Source organism: Nymphalis io, chromosome 22 (assembly GCF_905147045.1).
Source record: "Nymphalis io chromosome 22, ilAglIoxx1.1, whole genome shotgun sequence".
Taxonomy (NCBI): Eukaryota; Metazoa; Arthropoda; class Insecta; order Lepidoptera; family Nymphalidae; genus Nymphalis; species Nymphalis io.
The window spans coordinates 8771735-8784151 of record NC_065909.1 but is presented as its reverse complement, the minus strand read 5'-3'; the positions used below and the strand labels follow the sequence as shown (position 1 = coordinate 8784151).

General features: G+C 36.1%; 1 protein-coding gene across 5 annotated transcripts in view; it reads left to right on the top strand.

The window, feature by feature from the left end:
- LOC126777162 (protein EFR3 homolog cmp44E) overlaps window positions 1-12417 on the top strand; it is a 34815-nt gene that overhangs the window by 8540 nt on the left and 13858 nt on the right. For 3 of the 5 annotated variants that reach the window (XM_050500107.1, XM_050500104.1, XM_050500108.1), the window contains 7 exons: window positions 7730-7934; window positions 8752-8902; window positions 9267-9419; window positions 10087-10185; window positions 10990-11144; window positions 11594-11672; window positions 12145-12274. In XM_050500107.1, the coding sequence (XP_050356064.1) occupies window positions 7730-7934; window positions 8752-8902; window positions 9267-9419; window positions 10087-10185; window positions 10990-11144; window positions 11594-11672; window positions 12145-12274 (972 nt within the window). Of the gene's footprint in view, window positions 1-4746; window positions 4941-7729; window positions 7935-8751; window positions 8903-9266; window positions 9420-10086; window positions 10186-10989; window positions 11145-11593; window positions 11673-12144; window positions 12275-12417 lie in introns of all 5 variants that reach the window. The other 2 variants (XM_050500106.1, XM_050500105.1) reach the window with 1 other exon arrangement.

The following is a 12417-nucleotide window of genomic DNA, read 5'->3' as shown; positions in this document are numbered from 1 at the left end:
AAGTATATTATGCTTTTGATGATGTAAGATGGCTTAGTGTTTCTTAATGGCTTTTCAGTTTAATACTACTTCCTCTCTTTCCGTCGTTATTGATTTGATATTCGAAAGAAGCAGATATAGCATAGTTTAACTAATCACCCGCTTAATAACATAAGTAAAGCCTCTTGTTTCTATTGAATACAATCTGGAACTTGCAAGTGTAACAAATAAGCCAAGATGACTCATAGTACACTTGATGTTTATTTCTGGGCAAGTGCCATTTGATTTTGAAGTGCATTTGTATTTATAATTATTTCGTGCTTAGCAGAGAAAAACCTGTAAAATTACGTTCGTAAGATGTCTCGAAATCATCTGTGTTAGGTTCGAACACTTACCACAGTTTTTTTTTTAATAAGAGGTATGGTTCATTTTTCGTCGGCCAGATGTACTGGTAACAGGAGAGCTTTTTTTTTTTGTTGTTTAAGAGAATCGGAATAGAATAGAATATGCTTTATTGTACACCAAAAAAATTACAGAACCATTTTAAACACAAACTCAAAAGAAATGAAAACTATTTTGTACAAAAGGCGGTCTTATCGCTAAAATAGCGATCTCTTCTTTTGGGTGAAGGACATGAAATAAATAAATAAATAAAGCGGTAAGGAGGTGTACTAATCATCTCAATTTTTATAATTTAATCGGAATTGCGATTTAATGGGGAAATAAAGCTAGCAATCAATTTTTAAATTTTGATTTGTATACACAAATAAGTCCGCAATATAATTATTTTTATGTAAATAAAATAATCAAAAAAAATAAATACGTTTTGTATATCATCAAAGACCGGGATAGTTTTTTTTTACAGGTATGTATACTATCACCCGCAAAGAACTAGGTTATAAAGCTAGCGTCTTATATTTACGCAAATACGAACGTTTTCAGACCAAGATAAGTTAACCATGTTAGCTTTGTATGTAGATTTATTTATTTTATCCAAGCATTCTTCTTTAGCATGACCTGCGATTCAATTTTTATTACTTCGTATATTTCATGTTTCATTATTTTTCTATTTTTGTATATCGTTATTAGTTGTTACATAAAAGCCGATGAAGATGATTCAAGAGCTATAGCCTATTCCAGTCACAAGAGGAGAACACATAAACGACTTTGACATCGTATTGACCCGATATTTATGCTATTCATTACGGATTCGCGAAATAATGCCGTCTTTAATATCGGTGAAGTTGTTTTCGGAAATTGGGAAGTAAAATAGAGTGGATATACGTAGTTACGTGAAATGCTGTTGTATAATACATAACGATATATCAAGAATTCTTTGCAATGCATAATATAGCAGAGATATTAGCAAATCGTATGGAATATGTAAGTCTAAGGTTTGTTCATCTTTACTCCTCCTGTGATTAGAATAGGGTATATGTACATTACAGAACTTCCTGAAGAGCCTTATGTATTTTTTAAGGTAAGTATATAAACTATTTAATGACAAGTGGTCACCTCTTTCCTCTATTCTTAGTTTTTGTCAATTTATTCATTCTCTCAATCATCTCCGATGATAGGCAAGTTCATATAAACCTCTATGGAAATAACACGGCATTCTTGCTTATTAGCGGACAATAGTTTTGACCGAAGTATTTATTTACAATATACCTATGATTACGCAGGTTCTCTAATAGATTTACTATGAGACGAAAATCGCACGGTTGTTCATAGGTGGAATATCTGGTAGATATGGTTCGAGAACGCGTTAATTTAAACGCGAGTTTAAACCCAGGCAGGCACCACTGAATTTTCATGTGTGTAATTGGCGTACGCAATTCATCTCGTGCTCGATGGCGAAGGAAAACATCTTAAGGAAATCAGCATGTCTTTAATTTCATTGAAGTTTTGTCACATGTATAAACGCCAACGTGTATCGGAGCAGCGTGGAGGAATAAGCTTCGGACTTTTTCATCAAACTGAGAGGTGGTCTTAGCACAGTAGCACATTAACATGATAGATGAACATACGCTGCCAACAGCAACTTCAATATCCTAAACGAATTGGAATAATAATAATAATGTCCTCCAGATCGATTTCGGCCACGGCGGCCAATCTCAAGAGAGATTAGCCAACTACGCAGGATATATTATAGTGCAAGTGTGTGCGAGAACATAGGCGCACTGTCTATTCCCTTTCTGTCATAATCCGATGGGACGGCAATCCGACACGATCGGAAAGAGTTCAGGCGCAAGACCAACGGCTTTACGTGCTTTCCGAGGCACGGGAGTGTACACACTTCCAACTTCCGGGCTGCTACTGAGAATTTTCTGACAGAAAAACTCAATAACATTTTATTAGCCCGACCTGGGAATTGAACCCAGGACCTTCGGGTCTGCGGCCTTACATCAAGCCACTAGACCAACGAGGCAGTAACGAATTAGAATATCCAATGGATATAGAACGTGGATCGTAACAATAAGTGCAAGCGTAAGTGCATCTCGTACTCGAGGGCTGCATGTGTTGTATGAAATTTTGCCACATATGTATCCACTTATCGTCATTTACGATGTATAATACTTACAGACATTAGAAAACCTTTATCATTAAGAGGCCCAGCTGTGGTATATTTACGGGCCGTTACATTATTTCCAAAATGTTTTTTTTTTTTTAACTTGAACTGAACTATAGACGTTATTATATGAGAAAATAAATTTAAACTTGGGTCACATATGTCTGGGAGCCCGTATCCGCTCATCATATTTTATCGCTAAGCAACAATAACATTGCGTTCCGGTTTTAAAGGGTGAGTCAGGCAGTGTAACAGGCACGAGGAACATAACATTTTAGTTCTAAGGTTGGTGGTGCATTGGCTATGTAAGGAACGGTCGCTATTTCTTACATCGCCAATGCCCATTTTTCCGTCCACCTTTAACATAAAAAAACTATGTGATAGTTTAGTATTTCCGGTGTTACCAAGTGTTAACAAGGAGTATTTAATGAAGCGGTTTAGTACTATTTTTATATCTTAAATAGGATAAAGCAAACTATAAGATTCAGCTGTGTCAGGGCGATTATATTGATAAGCGCTGACACTTTTTAGGGTTCTCTCGAGTTCTGTGACCGAACCCTCCTATCGTCATAGAATTTTATGTAATTATTTATGATCTCATTAGCTATGTTGAGGATTATAATTATAATGCTATTAATGCTACGATTCCAATTTTTATTTTTATTTTTGGTAAGATAATTTAAAACAGTCATTATATTTTCAGTCTGGTTTTTGCCCGCTTTAGTATTGGGTAAAAGCTATATAGCCTATTGTGTATTCTTCCTTGGGGTTCAAGCTTGATTCATATCAAATTTATGAATGTTTGGGCCATTCAGCGACCCTTTTATTCTCACATCAAATTATCTTCAGTAGTCTTCACCTGCGAGTGGAAGGGTGGGGAAGCTGTTAGGTAGCCCACATCCTTAATCCGCGTGTGAGAGGGGAGACATTGATAGTACCCTGTGTCCTTTTCTGTATCCCTCACAGCGTGTGTGCAAAATTTCATGATGATCGATCGAGTAGTTAGACGTGAAGTGAGTTATTCCGTGGTTGTTGTATTAGAATGTGTGGTGAAGTGAAAACATAACTCACTTCAAAAGATAAGTGGATCACGGAACCGATCACGCATAACCGACTCGTATTTTCTTATTATGTTATCAATAATTGTTATCATGGCGTGTTTGCTCGAGAACATCGCGCGGATCGGTCGTTTTTTTTTTAAATAATTTTGTTGATTTTATGATCCAATTGAAAGTGTTACAAGTGTGAAAAGTGTACACAAGCTAATTGTTTTCGTTTTCTGTTGTACGTTTAAATAAGAATGACTGAATCATTTAAACGCGTGGTTGTGCTACATTATTACTTACAATGTTTTATCGTGTAATTCGAAAATATTAAACGATAAAATTATTCCATAAATAATATAAATAACGTCAGTTATTTTTGCGACTAAAACGAAAAAAATGCGATAATTTCGTCGGCCTGGCCTGGGTTTAAAAAAACATAAAGTTCGATCTCGTAGTTTTATTTATGTATTAACTATGTAAAGTATCGTCTGCCTTACTAAGATATTTTAGAAACGATACATTTACAAATTCATAAATGTGTTTGTTCATAAACATTCCCTTAGTTTGTTAAACCTACTACTAAATATTACATTGTTATTGGGTTACGGAGGGTTAGTGGAGCAATGTAATTACTTACACTAGGGACGTCATTTAAGTTTCTCAGTTTCAAAAGTACCTATGGGTATGGACGAAACGTAATCCTCGTAACTTAGCTGAGGTCAGATGTTAGAGGTGACCATTTCACACATGTCAGGCATTCTCATAAAATCACCGTTAAATCGTATAAAAAAATTGATTATAATACATAATTATATATTATATAGATTTATATTTTAAATCACGACAAGAACTGTAAGTATTTAAACGAAATTATTTATGTATAAAATTATAAATATTAATAGAAATATGTATATGTAATTGTATATGAGATAATAACGTCATCATAATTTTATAAAATTAATTAAATATTTATATTTTTTATGTATATTTCTTTTTTATATTATTTCATAGTATAAACACTTAATATTATATAATGATAAAATATACATATATATATACAATTGTGAACTAGCTTAGTGTTACGATGAGTCATATTTTATTTTATTAATTAAAATATTTTTTAATAAATAATTAAAAATTTTCATTTTGAAGTTTGTAAATTGAAGTGAAAATCAAATCCTTATGAATGTATAATAAACTAAAATGACAAAACAAGTGATTTAAATAATTTGATCGATGTGTGGCATATGATATTATGGTATTGTGTTCAAATCAGTGACTGCAAAGGATGCGTAAAATAGCCCATCGGACATGTTTCTTCGTAAGCCGAACTATTTACATGGCATGTAAGTGTAGTAATGTAGTTATGTGTTTTATCACGGGGAATTACCTAAACTGTACAGGTGTTGCATGTCGTAGGTTAAGTCTGGAGGAGATATTCTTATATTGACATTTTGCTGTTAAATTTCAACGTCGCATGACGACCTTTTCATTATACTTTACATAATAATAAAACTTTATTCTACTTATAATATTATTTTTATCGAAATGATTAACATTCGTGATTAAAAGTCGAGATGGCCCAGTGGTAATAAAGCGTGAATATTAACCGTTGAACGTGGGTTCAAACCCGGGCAAGCACCTTCGAATTTTCATGTGCTTAATTTCTGTTTATAATTCATCTCGTGCTTTTCGGTGAAGGAAAACATCGTGAGGAAACCTGCATGTGTCTAATTTCATCGAAATTCTGCAACATGTGTATTCCACCAACTCGCATTGGAGCAGCGTAGTGGAATAAGCTCTAAACCTTCTCCTCAAAAAGGGAGAGGAGGCCTTAGCCCAGCAGTGGGACATTTACAGGCTATTACTGATTAATATAAAAGTTTCAACCGTGTGTGCTTATTTCTGTCTTCAATTAGTGATTTTATTTTAAGTAAACTCAAAATACGTACGTTGAGTCACATTCAAATACAAGTCTTGAAATTACCTTAAACCGAGTAGAGTACAAGATTCAATCTCATAGAATTGAAGATTCATACTTATCGCCAGACCAGACCAGTTCAAGATCCTTTTCTTTAATTGGTTTCGAAAAAAAATACCTTTGCCGTTAATTAAATTAAAAAAAAAAATAGCTCTCGTTTAGACTTTTCACATTCGCTATCTTAACAACGGAGTAAAGTTACTCCATTTCTGATATTAGAAATGCGAAGATTACTGCGCAAGCAATATGAGTGTTTCGGATAACATTTTTCATACAGTCCTTTCTGGAATGAATAAAATGTAGGACATTTTTATTTAAATAAATAGTAATTTTATTTGTGCTCACAAATAGTCAACGTGTAGTATATGATTTTGTATTCGCGATTTTGCTCTTATGCATATTTAAAGGATTAAAATATCCTATCACTTATGCAGCTCATGTCGAATGCGGCACGTCGTTCGTGATTTATAAAAGATTAGTGTTTATCCGCGGCTTCGACCGCATTTTAGGTAGCCTATGTCCTTTCTTGCGGTACATACTTGCTTGATACCGAGTTTCATCAAAATCGGTTCAGTGGTCTAGCAGTCTAGTCAGCTAAGTCGTGAAAGCGTGACAGATAAGTTACTTCCGCATCAATGATATTAGTAATTATTGTAACTACGACTAAAACATCGTAATACTCAACATTATCTATAAAACACCAATATCGATACACGATAAATATTATTTATAATACAATGAAAATTCCATCTGATTAAATATTACTAAGCAAATCGTATAACCGTATAATTCACTATATGTCTATTGTCTTATTTAATTAAATATCCATTATTCATGTGTTAATTGTCACACGAATTAACCGTCAGACCTTACACGTAGCCTTGTAGTATCAGTATCTAATCAAAGATGTTGGGATGAAACCAAAGACAATTTAGTAATTTTTAATTATTTGACATATTCGTAACAATTATTTTTTATGTCATATGATTATGATTTATATAAGAGGATATTGTTTTGAATAAATTATCGTAGACTTGAAGTATTTTTATGTGTATAATTGTAATTTACTAAAACTTTAGAATACTACTAATACAATAATAACTTGAATTGTTTATCTCATGTTCTTCTTTCAAGCAACTATCAACTCCGTTCACAAGATCACACTTCAAATATATTTTGACAACCGTTAAGACCCCCCTTGTCCTCTCCTCACCTCACCGCCCCTCGCCTGACCGCAACACTCCACTCCGCTTACAACCTCTTTTCTGTTCACCTCAGAATATCATAATAAAAATTCAATCACAAATAAAACAATATATTTCGTATTGTTTTCCAACGTTAGTCTGTTATGTACGTTTGCAAGTTTTCTAAGTGATAACTCTGTTATTGTTATAGGTATTCTACAGAAATAATAAAATACAAGACGGTATACATAACACATATAGCTGAGATGGCCCAGTGGTAAGAACGCGTGAATCTTAACAGATGATCGTGGGTTCAAACCCGGGCAAGCACCACTGAATTTTCATGTGCTTAATATGTCATCATAATTCATTTCGTGCTATACGATGAAGGAAAACATCGTTAGAAAACCTGATATTCACAGGCTGTTACTTTACTATACATAACACACATAGCACATTTGCATATTAAGTTATTTTATCGCATTTCCAAATTAATAGAGCTATTCTGTAAGAACAAATCCGAAACTCACCGCAGAAAACGGTCGGGACATGTGACGCGTGACATTGACCATAATAATTATAATATTTCAAGTATACACGCATCCAAATAGTATATCACCATGAGTTGGTCGTCAATATTTCTCTGGTGATTAATGAAGTGACGTCTTAGAGAATAATATAATATATAATAGCAGTGCAGATAGTGGAAGCAGATCTTTGCTAGATTATTAATATGAATTATGATAATTCTTTTATGATTCATGATATCTCTTATCAGTGCAGGATCTTCAAACTGGATATGTCAAATGCAATTTGTTCAAATGATAACAAATTAGTTAATTTCATCCCCAAAACAAGACTGAAATGTGCAGATTTGTTGAATATATTATATTTAATTGTTTGGTACTCTTACATTTTAAGTGGTATGTATTTTTTTAAATCGATTTTTTTAAATCATCCTATCTTCCAGGCTGCTGCGGATGTTGCTCCGCTCTCCGGCCGCGCTACAAGCGGCTGGTGGACAACATCTTCCCAGCGTCTCCTCAAGATGGCCTGGTCAAGTCGAACATGGAGAAGCTCACCTTCTACTCCTTGTCCAGTCCGGAAAAGTTGGACAGGATTGGAGAGTATCTGTTCCAAAAGGCTTCAAGGGATATTTACCGGCGCAGACATGGGTTCGTAAGCTTTTAAAATAATGGCTTAAATGTGGTATGGCAATTTATGATCAAGATATGATTGAGGAAAAACCATGTAGCTATTGTATTAGTACAATAAATAGTATATAACCAATAATATGTATATAATTATAACGTTTTCTCGTGTTCGATATTGCTAAACTAATATTGATAATAAGGGAGTAGGTGATGGGCGAGATGGCATGACGGCCTATATAAGTAAGGCCGTTAGTGTTTGTTTTAATAAAAAGTTAAAATCAACAATGCCATTTAAGACAATGATTATGTATTATAAGTGACATTTGAAGGTTGCGTGATTAGGAGGTTAAGTTTAAGATTAAACTTATCAAAACTTATCAGTTTGATTCGTCTTTAAAACTGCGATTTAAAATTTTCAAATCTTGTTATATTGTAATAGTTTTGTTAATTTTCATATTTTTATATCTATTTTTAAAATGGCAATAGGATTTTTAAAGTATTAAATAGAAACCAAAATAATCATAAGTTATGGTGCCCGACCAATTACGACCACGGAACTCATTAAACGAGACCATACAGCTATGTAGAATGTATATAATTGCACAAGTTTTCGCGAACACAAGTCCGTCATTTTGCGAATCACATGCAAACATTAAAACTCCGTACTGCCTAGAACTTCTCGTCAAAAAAATCCAATATTTGGTATTGGCACGACTCGGACTTTGAACACAATCCTCGTAGCAAGTCATTCATGAATCGTGTTGCTTTTGTTCTTTTACGAAATATAATTTAGATATATCCAAATTCATGGTTTAATATTACCCGAATGAAATTTCAGGTTCGTAATAATAGCGATGGAGGCGATGGACCAATTGCTGGTGGCGTGTCACTCGCAGACCCTAAACTTATTTGTGGAGAGTTTCCTCAAGATGGTGCAGAAATTGCTCGAGTCCACTGATCCACAACTACAGATATTGGCAACACAGAGCGTATGTATCAAACTCCTTACGGTCGACAAATAAATCTAAAATCAGCAATTTGTATCGAACCGAGAGATACTATCGATAGAACGATCTTTAATCTGCGTTCAAATGTCAAAATTGAACTGTCATTACAGACTAAAGCCGCGTTTATCTGAAAGAAATCTCATTCTAATTAAATGTGGTATGCCGCTTTAGAGTCGGTATGTTCTGAAATCAAAATCTTCATTTGGATTTGTATATCAGTCTATAAGAACATTCGAAATTCGAAACGCGAAATTTATTTTTTATTTATCATTACATCTCCTGCCCGCCCCGTGTTTATTGGGACTACGGAATTACCCGACCGTATTTTGTTTTTTTTTTTTTTCAGTTCGTCCGTTTCGCGAACATAGAAGAGGATACGCCATCCTACCACCGTCGCTATGACTTCTTCGTGTCGAAGTTCTCAGCGATGTGTCACAGCAATCATAACGACAAACCGACCCGGGAGAACATACGGCTAGCCGGGATACAAGGGCTGCAGGTAATTTAAAAATGGAACTCTTGAAGATCGTAGAATATTAAGGCAGTTGTGACTAATGACTTGAACTCATGGTTTTTTTTTGTACAGTAAATAGTGTTCACCCAGTGTTCTTAACCCGACTATAACAACTTCTCTCAACTGCTCAAAATTCTTAAGAGAACGACGGTCAATAACGTTATGTTACCAATTTTTTTCGATTGATAACATCAAAAGCACCAAACAAAAAAATTAAAAATATAAAAAAAGAATATCGGTTGAAAAAAAAACGGCGAAAAAATTGTACTGTTTTGTTTTTGCCTATTTCAATAGATCGAGTCAACATTATCAATCATTTATATGTCAGATTCGTTTACACGATAGAATTAATTAAATTCAACTTATCAATAGTTGTAAAGGACGTGCTAATTTACCGATTTGATTTAAGAAATATTTTACTTTAAACAGCCTGACACCTGCCGGTGTTGCCATACACTGAGCGATTCAAACGAAACCCTTTCGCATCCATAATATTCGTTTTTTTATTATTTTTAGTAGAAAAACATCTTAGATATGTGCAATGCAAGATGCTCTTACATTGCTGCCAATCATCAACTAAAATGCTACATTTGCTTGTAACACTGCTTGACTTGTCATTGAACAGATAACAGCCATAAGTTATTCATTTCAGGGCGTGATAAGGAAGACCGTGTCTGACGACCTCGTGGAGAATATTTGGGAGTCCCAGCACATGGACAAGATTGTGCCGTCGCTGCTGTACAATATGCAGGTATATATATATATATTGTTATCCGTTTTTTTATCTCGTGCTTTTTTGTTAGTAAAATTTTATTTTCAACGTTTCATGTATTTTGTTGGTCTTCGTTGGTCTATTTGCTAGCTTTGATGTTAATCGTAAGTTTTGGGCAGGACTAAGTTCAATGTAATATTAACTAGGGTCTAGTTAGTTAAATTTTGGAATTCGGTAGTTTTTACGATCCTGTGCCTCAGGAAGTATGTCTGGTGGTGTCGATTTGCGGTCAATCATATCAAATTATAAGAGTGGGGGAATGGAGATTGCACCTGTTTGTGCCGAAATGCCGAAATGACCTAGTGGTTAGAACGCGTAAATCTAAACCGATGATCGTGGGTTCAAGCCCGGGCAAGCACCAATGAATTGCTTGTGTGAATGTGCTTAATTTGTGTTTATAATTCATCTCGTGCTTGACGGTGAAGGAAAACATCATGAGGAAACCTGCATGTGTCTAATTTCATTGAAATTCGGCCACATGTGTATTCTACCAACCCGCATTGGAGCAGCGTGGAGGAATAAGCTCTAAACCTTCTCCTCAAAAAGGGAGAGGGAGACCTTAGCCCAGCAGTGGGACATTAACAGGCTGTTACTGTTACCTCTTTGTGCACAATTCTCCACTATGATAATAACCACGTAGGTTTTTGTTGATGACCGTCGTGAGCAAATTTAATTAGAAAATATCATCAAAATTGTAAAATCGCACTTGTTTTAGAATTTCGTTTAATATTCATTTTTATATATATGTTTGTGTTATAAAAAGAAATATTTATGTCATTTTAGACCGCAGAGAAATATGAAACGGTTTCCTGTATGGAGACAGACACCCGAGACGGTCTTGAAGATGATCCCCCACGTCTGGCCGAGGCGTGTCTGCGCGAACTGGTCGGTCGAGCCTCCTTCGGACACATTAGGAGTGTTCTCAGACCTGTCCTCACGTGGGTCTCGTTATAGATTTGCATAAGATTCTATCACACAGTTTTTAAATGTAATCTATGCTAATATTATAAATGCGACAGTAACTCTGTCGATGTGAACGAATTTTGATGAAATTTGGTATAAAGTAAGCTTGAACTTCAAGAAAAGACATATGCTACTTTTTTATACACCTCTTCCCTAAATCACGTGTGCGAAGTAGCGTGCGAAAACTTGTATACTTATATAATCTTTTTGATGGTGGGTTGGTATTTGTTTTAAAGAGAGTCGCTTGGTTTCTTCTTGTTGTTCGCAAGAAATAAATTGTTTATTGTAGAGTTATCAAAATGAATTAAAAAACTGATTTGTTTGATAAGTAAATCTCCGGTTTGTTCAGTTGGCGGCGCGTGTTGAATGTATTTGATTAGAAGTAAGGAAATTAAAAAAAAAAAGATATATATTTTTGTTTTAGACATTTCGATCGTCATGAACTATGGGTGCCGACTGATTTCGCTGTCCACACCTTCAAGATTATCATGTTTTCTATTCAGGTGAGTTAGTGCTTTTATCTAAAATATTCAACGATGAATAGTGAGATAGTACATCTACAGCACGTACCGTAGTGGGGCTGGGGTACGTGTTGAAAATTTTCGGGATCCGTGGACCTATATCTGGTTACTAGATTAACGGGGCATATAATCCAGGGTTCGAACCCCAGGTCGGGCTGATAAAAAGTAGTGTAAAGTGGAAGATGGAAGTGTATATACTCTCGTGCCGGGGCACGGGGGACCATCGGCTCTACGTGCTTTCCGGGGAAAGCACGTAGAGCCGATGGTCCTGCGCCTGAACTCTTTCCGGGCGGGTCGGAGTATCGGTCCATCGGATTACGAGCACGAGGGAATAGAGAGTGCAGCAGTGTTTGGGCCCGCATTATGGAGGAGTGCAGAGCACAAGCGTGTCGGGGCGGAACTCGGTCAGGAGGGCACCGCCCGCTGCGAGCACCCAGCTGACTGTCCCCCGCAGGCCACGTACTCGTACAGCGTGGTGGAGGCGCTGCTGCAGCACCTGGACGCGGGCGCCGGCACGCGCGTGCGCGCCGCCCGCGCCGCCGTGCTGGCCGCCATCGTCGCCTTCGCCGCCGGCGACAGCGTGGGTGAGGCCTGCTGCTTTACACGTCTCGTGTTGTTGCGATTGCCGCCCGGGCGGGGCTCGCGGCTGGCGGCGACGCTATCGACTATTTAAAAGGAACTCGCACCAAGCGAGCTGTCCACGCCCGGGAAAGACGTCAGCCCCGTC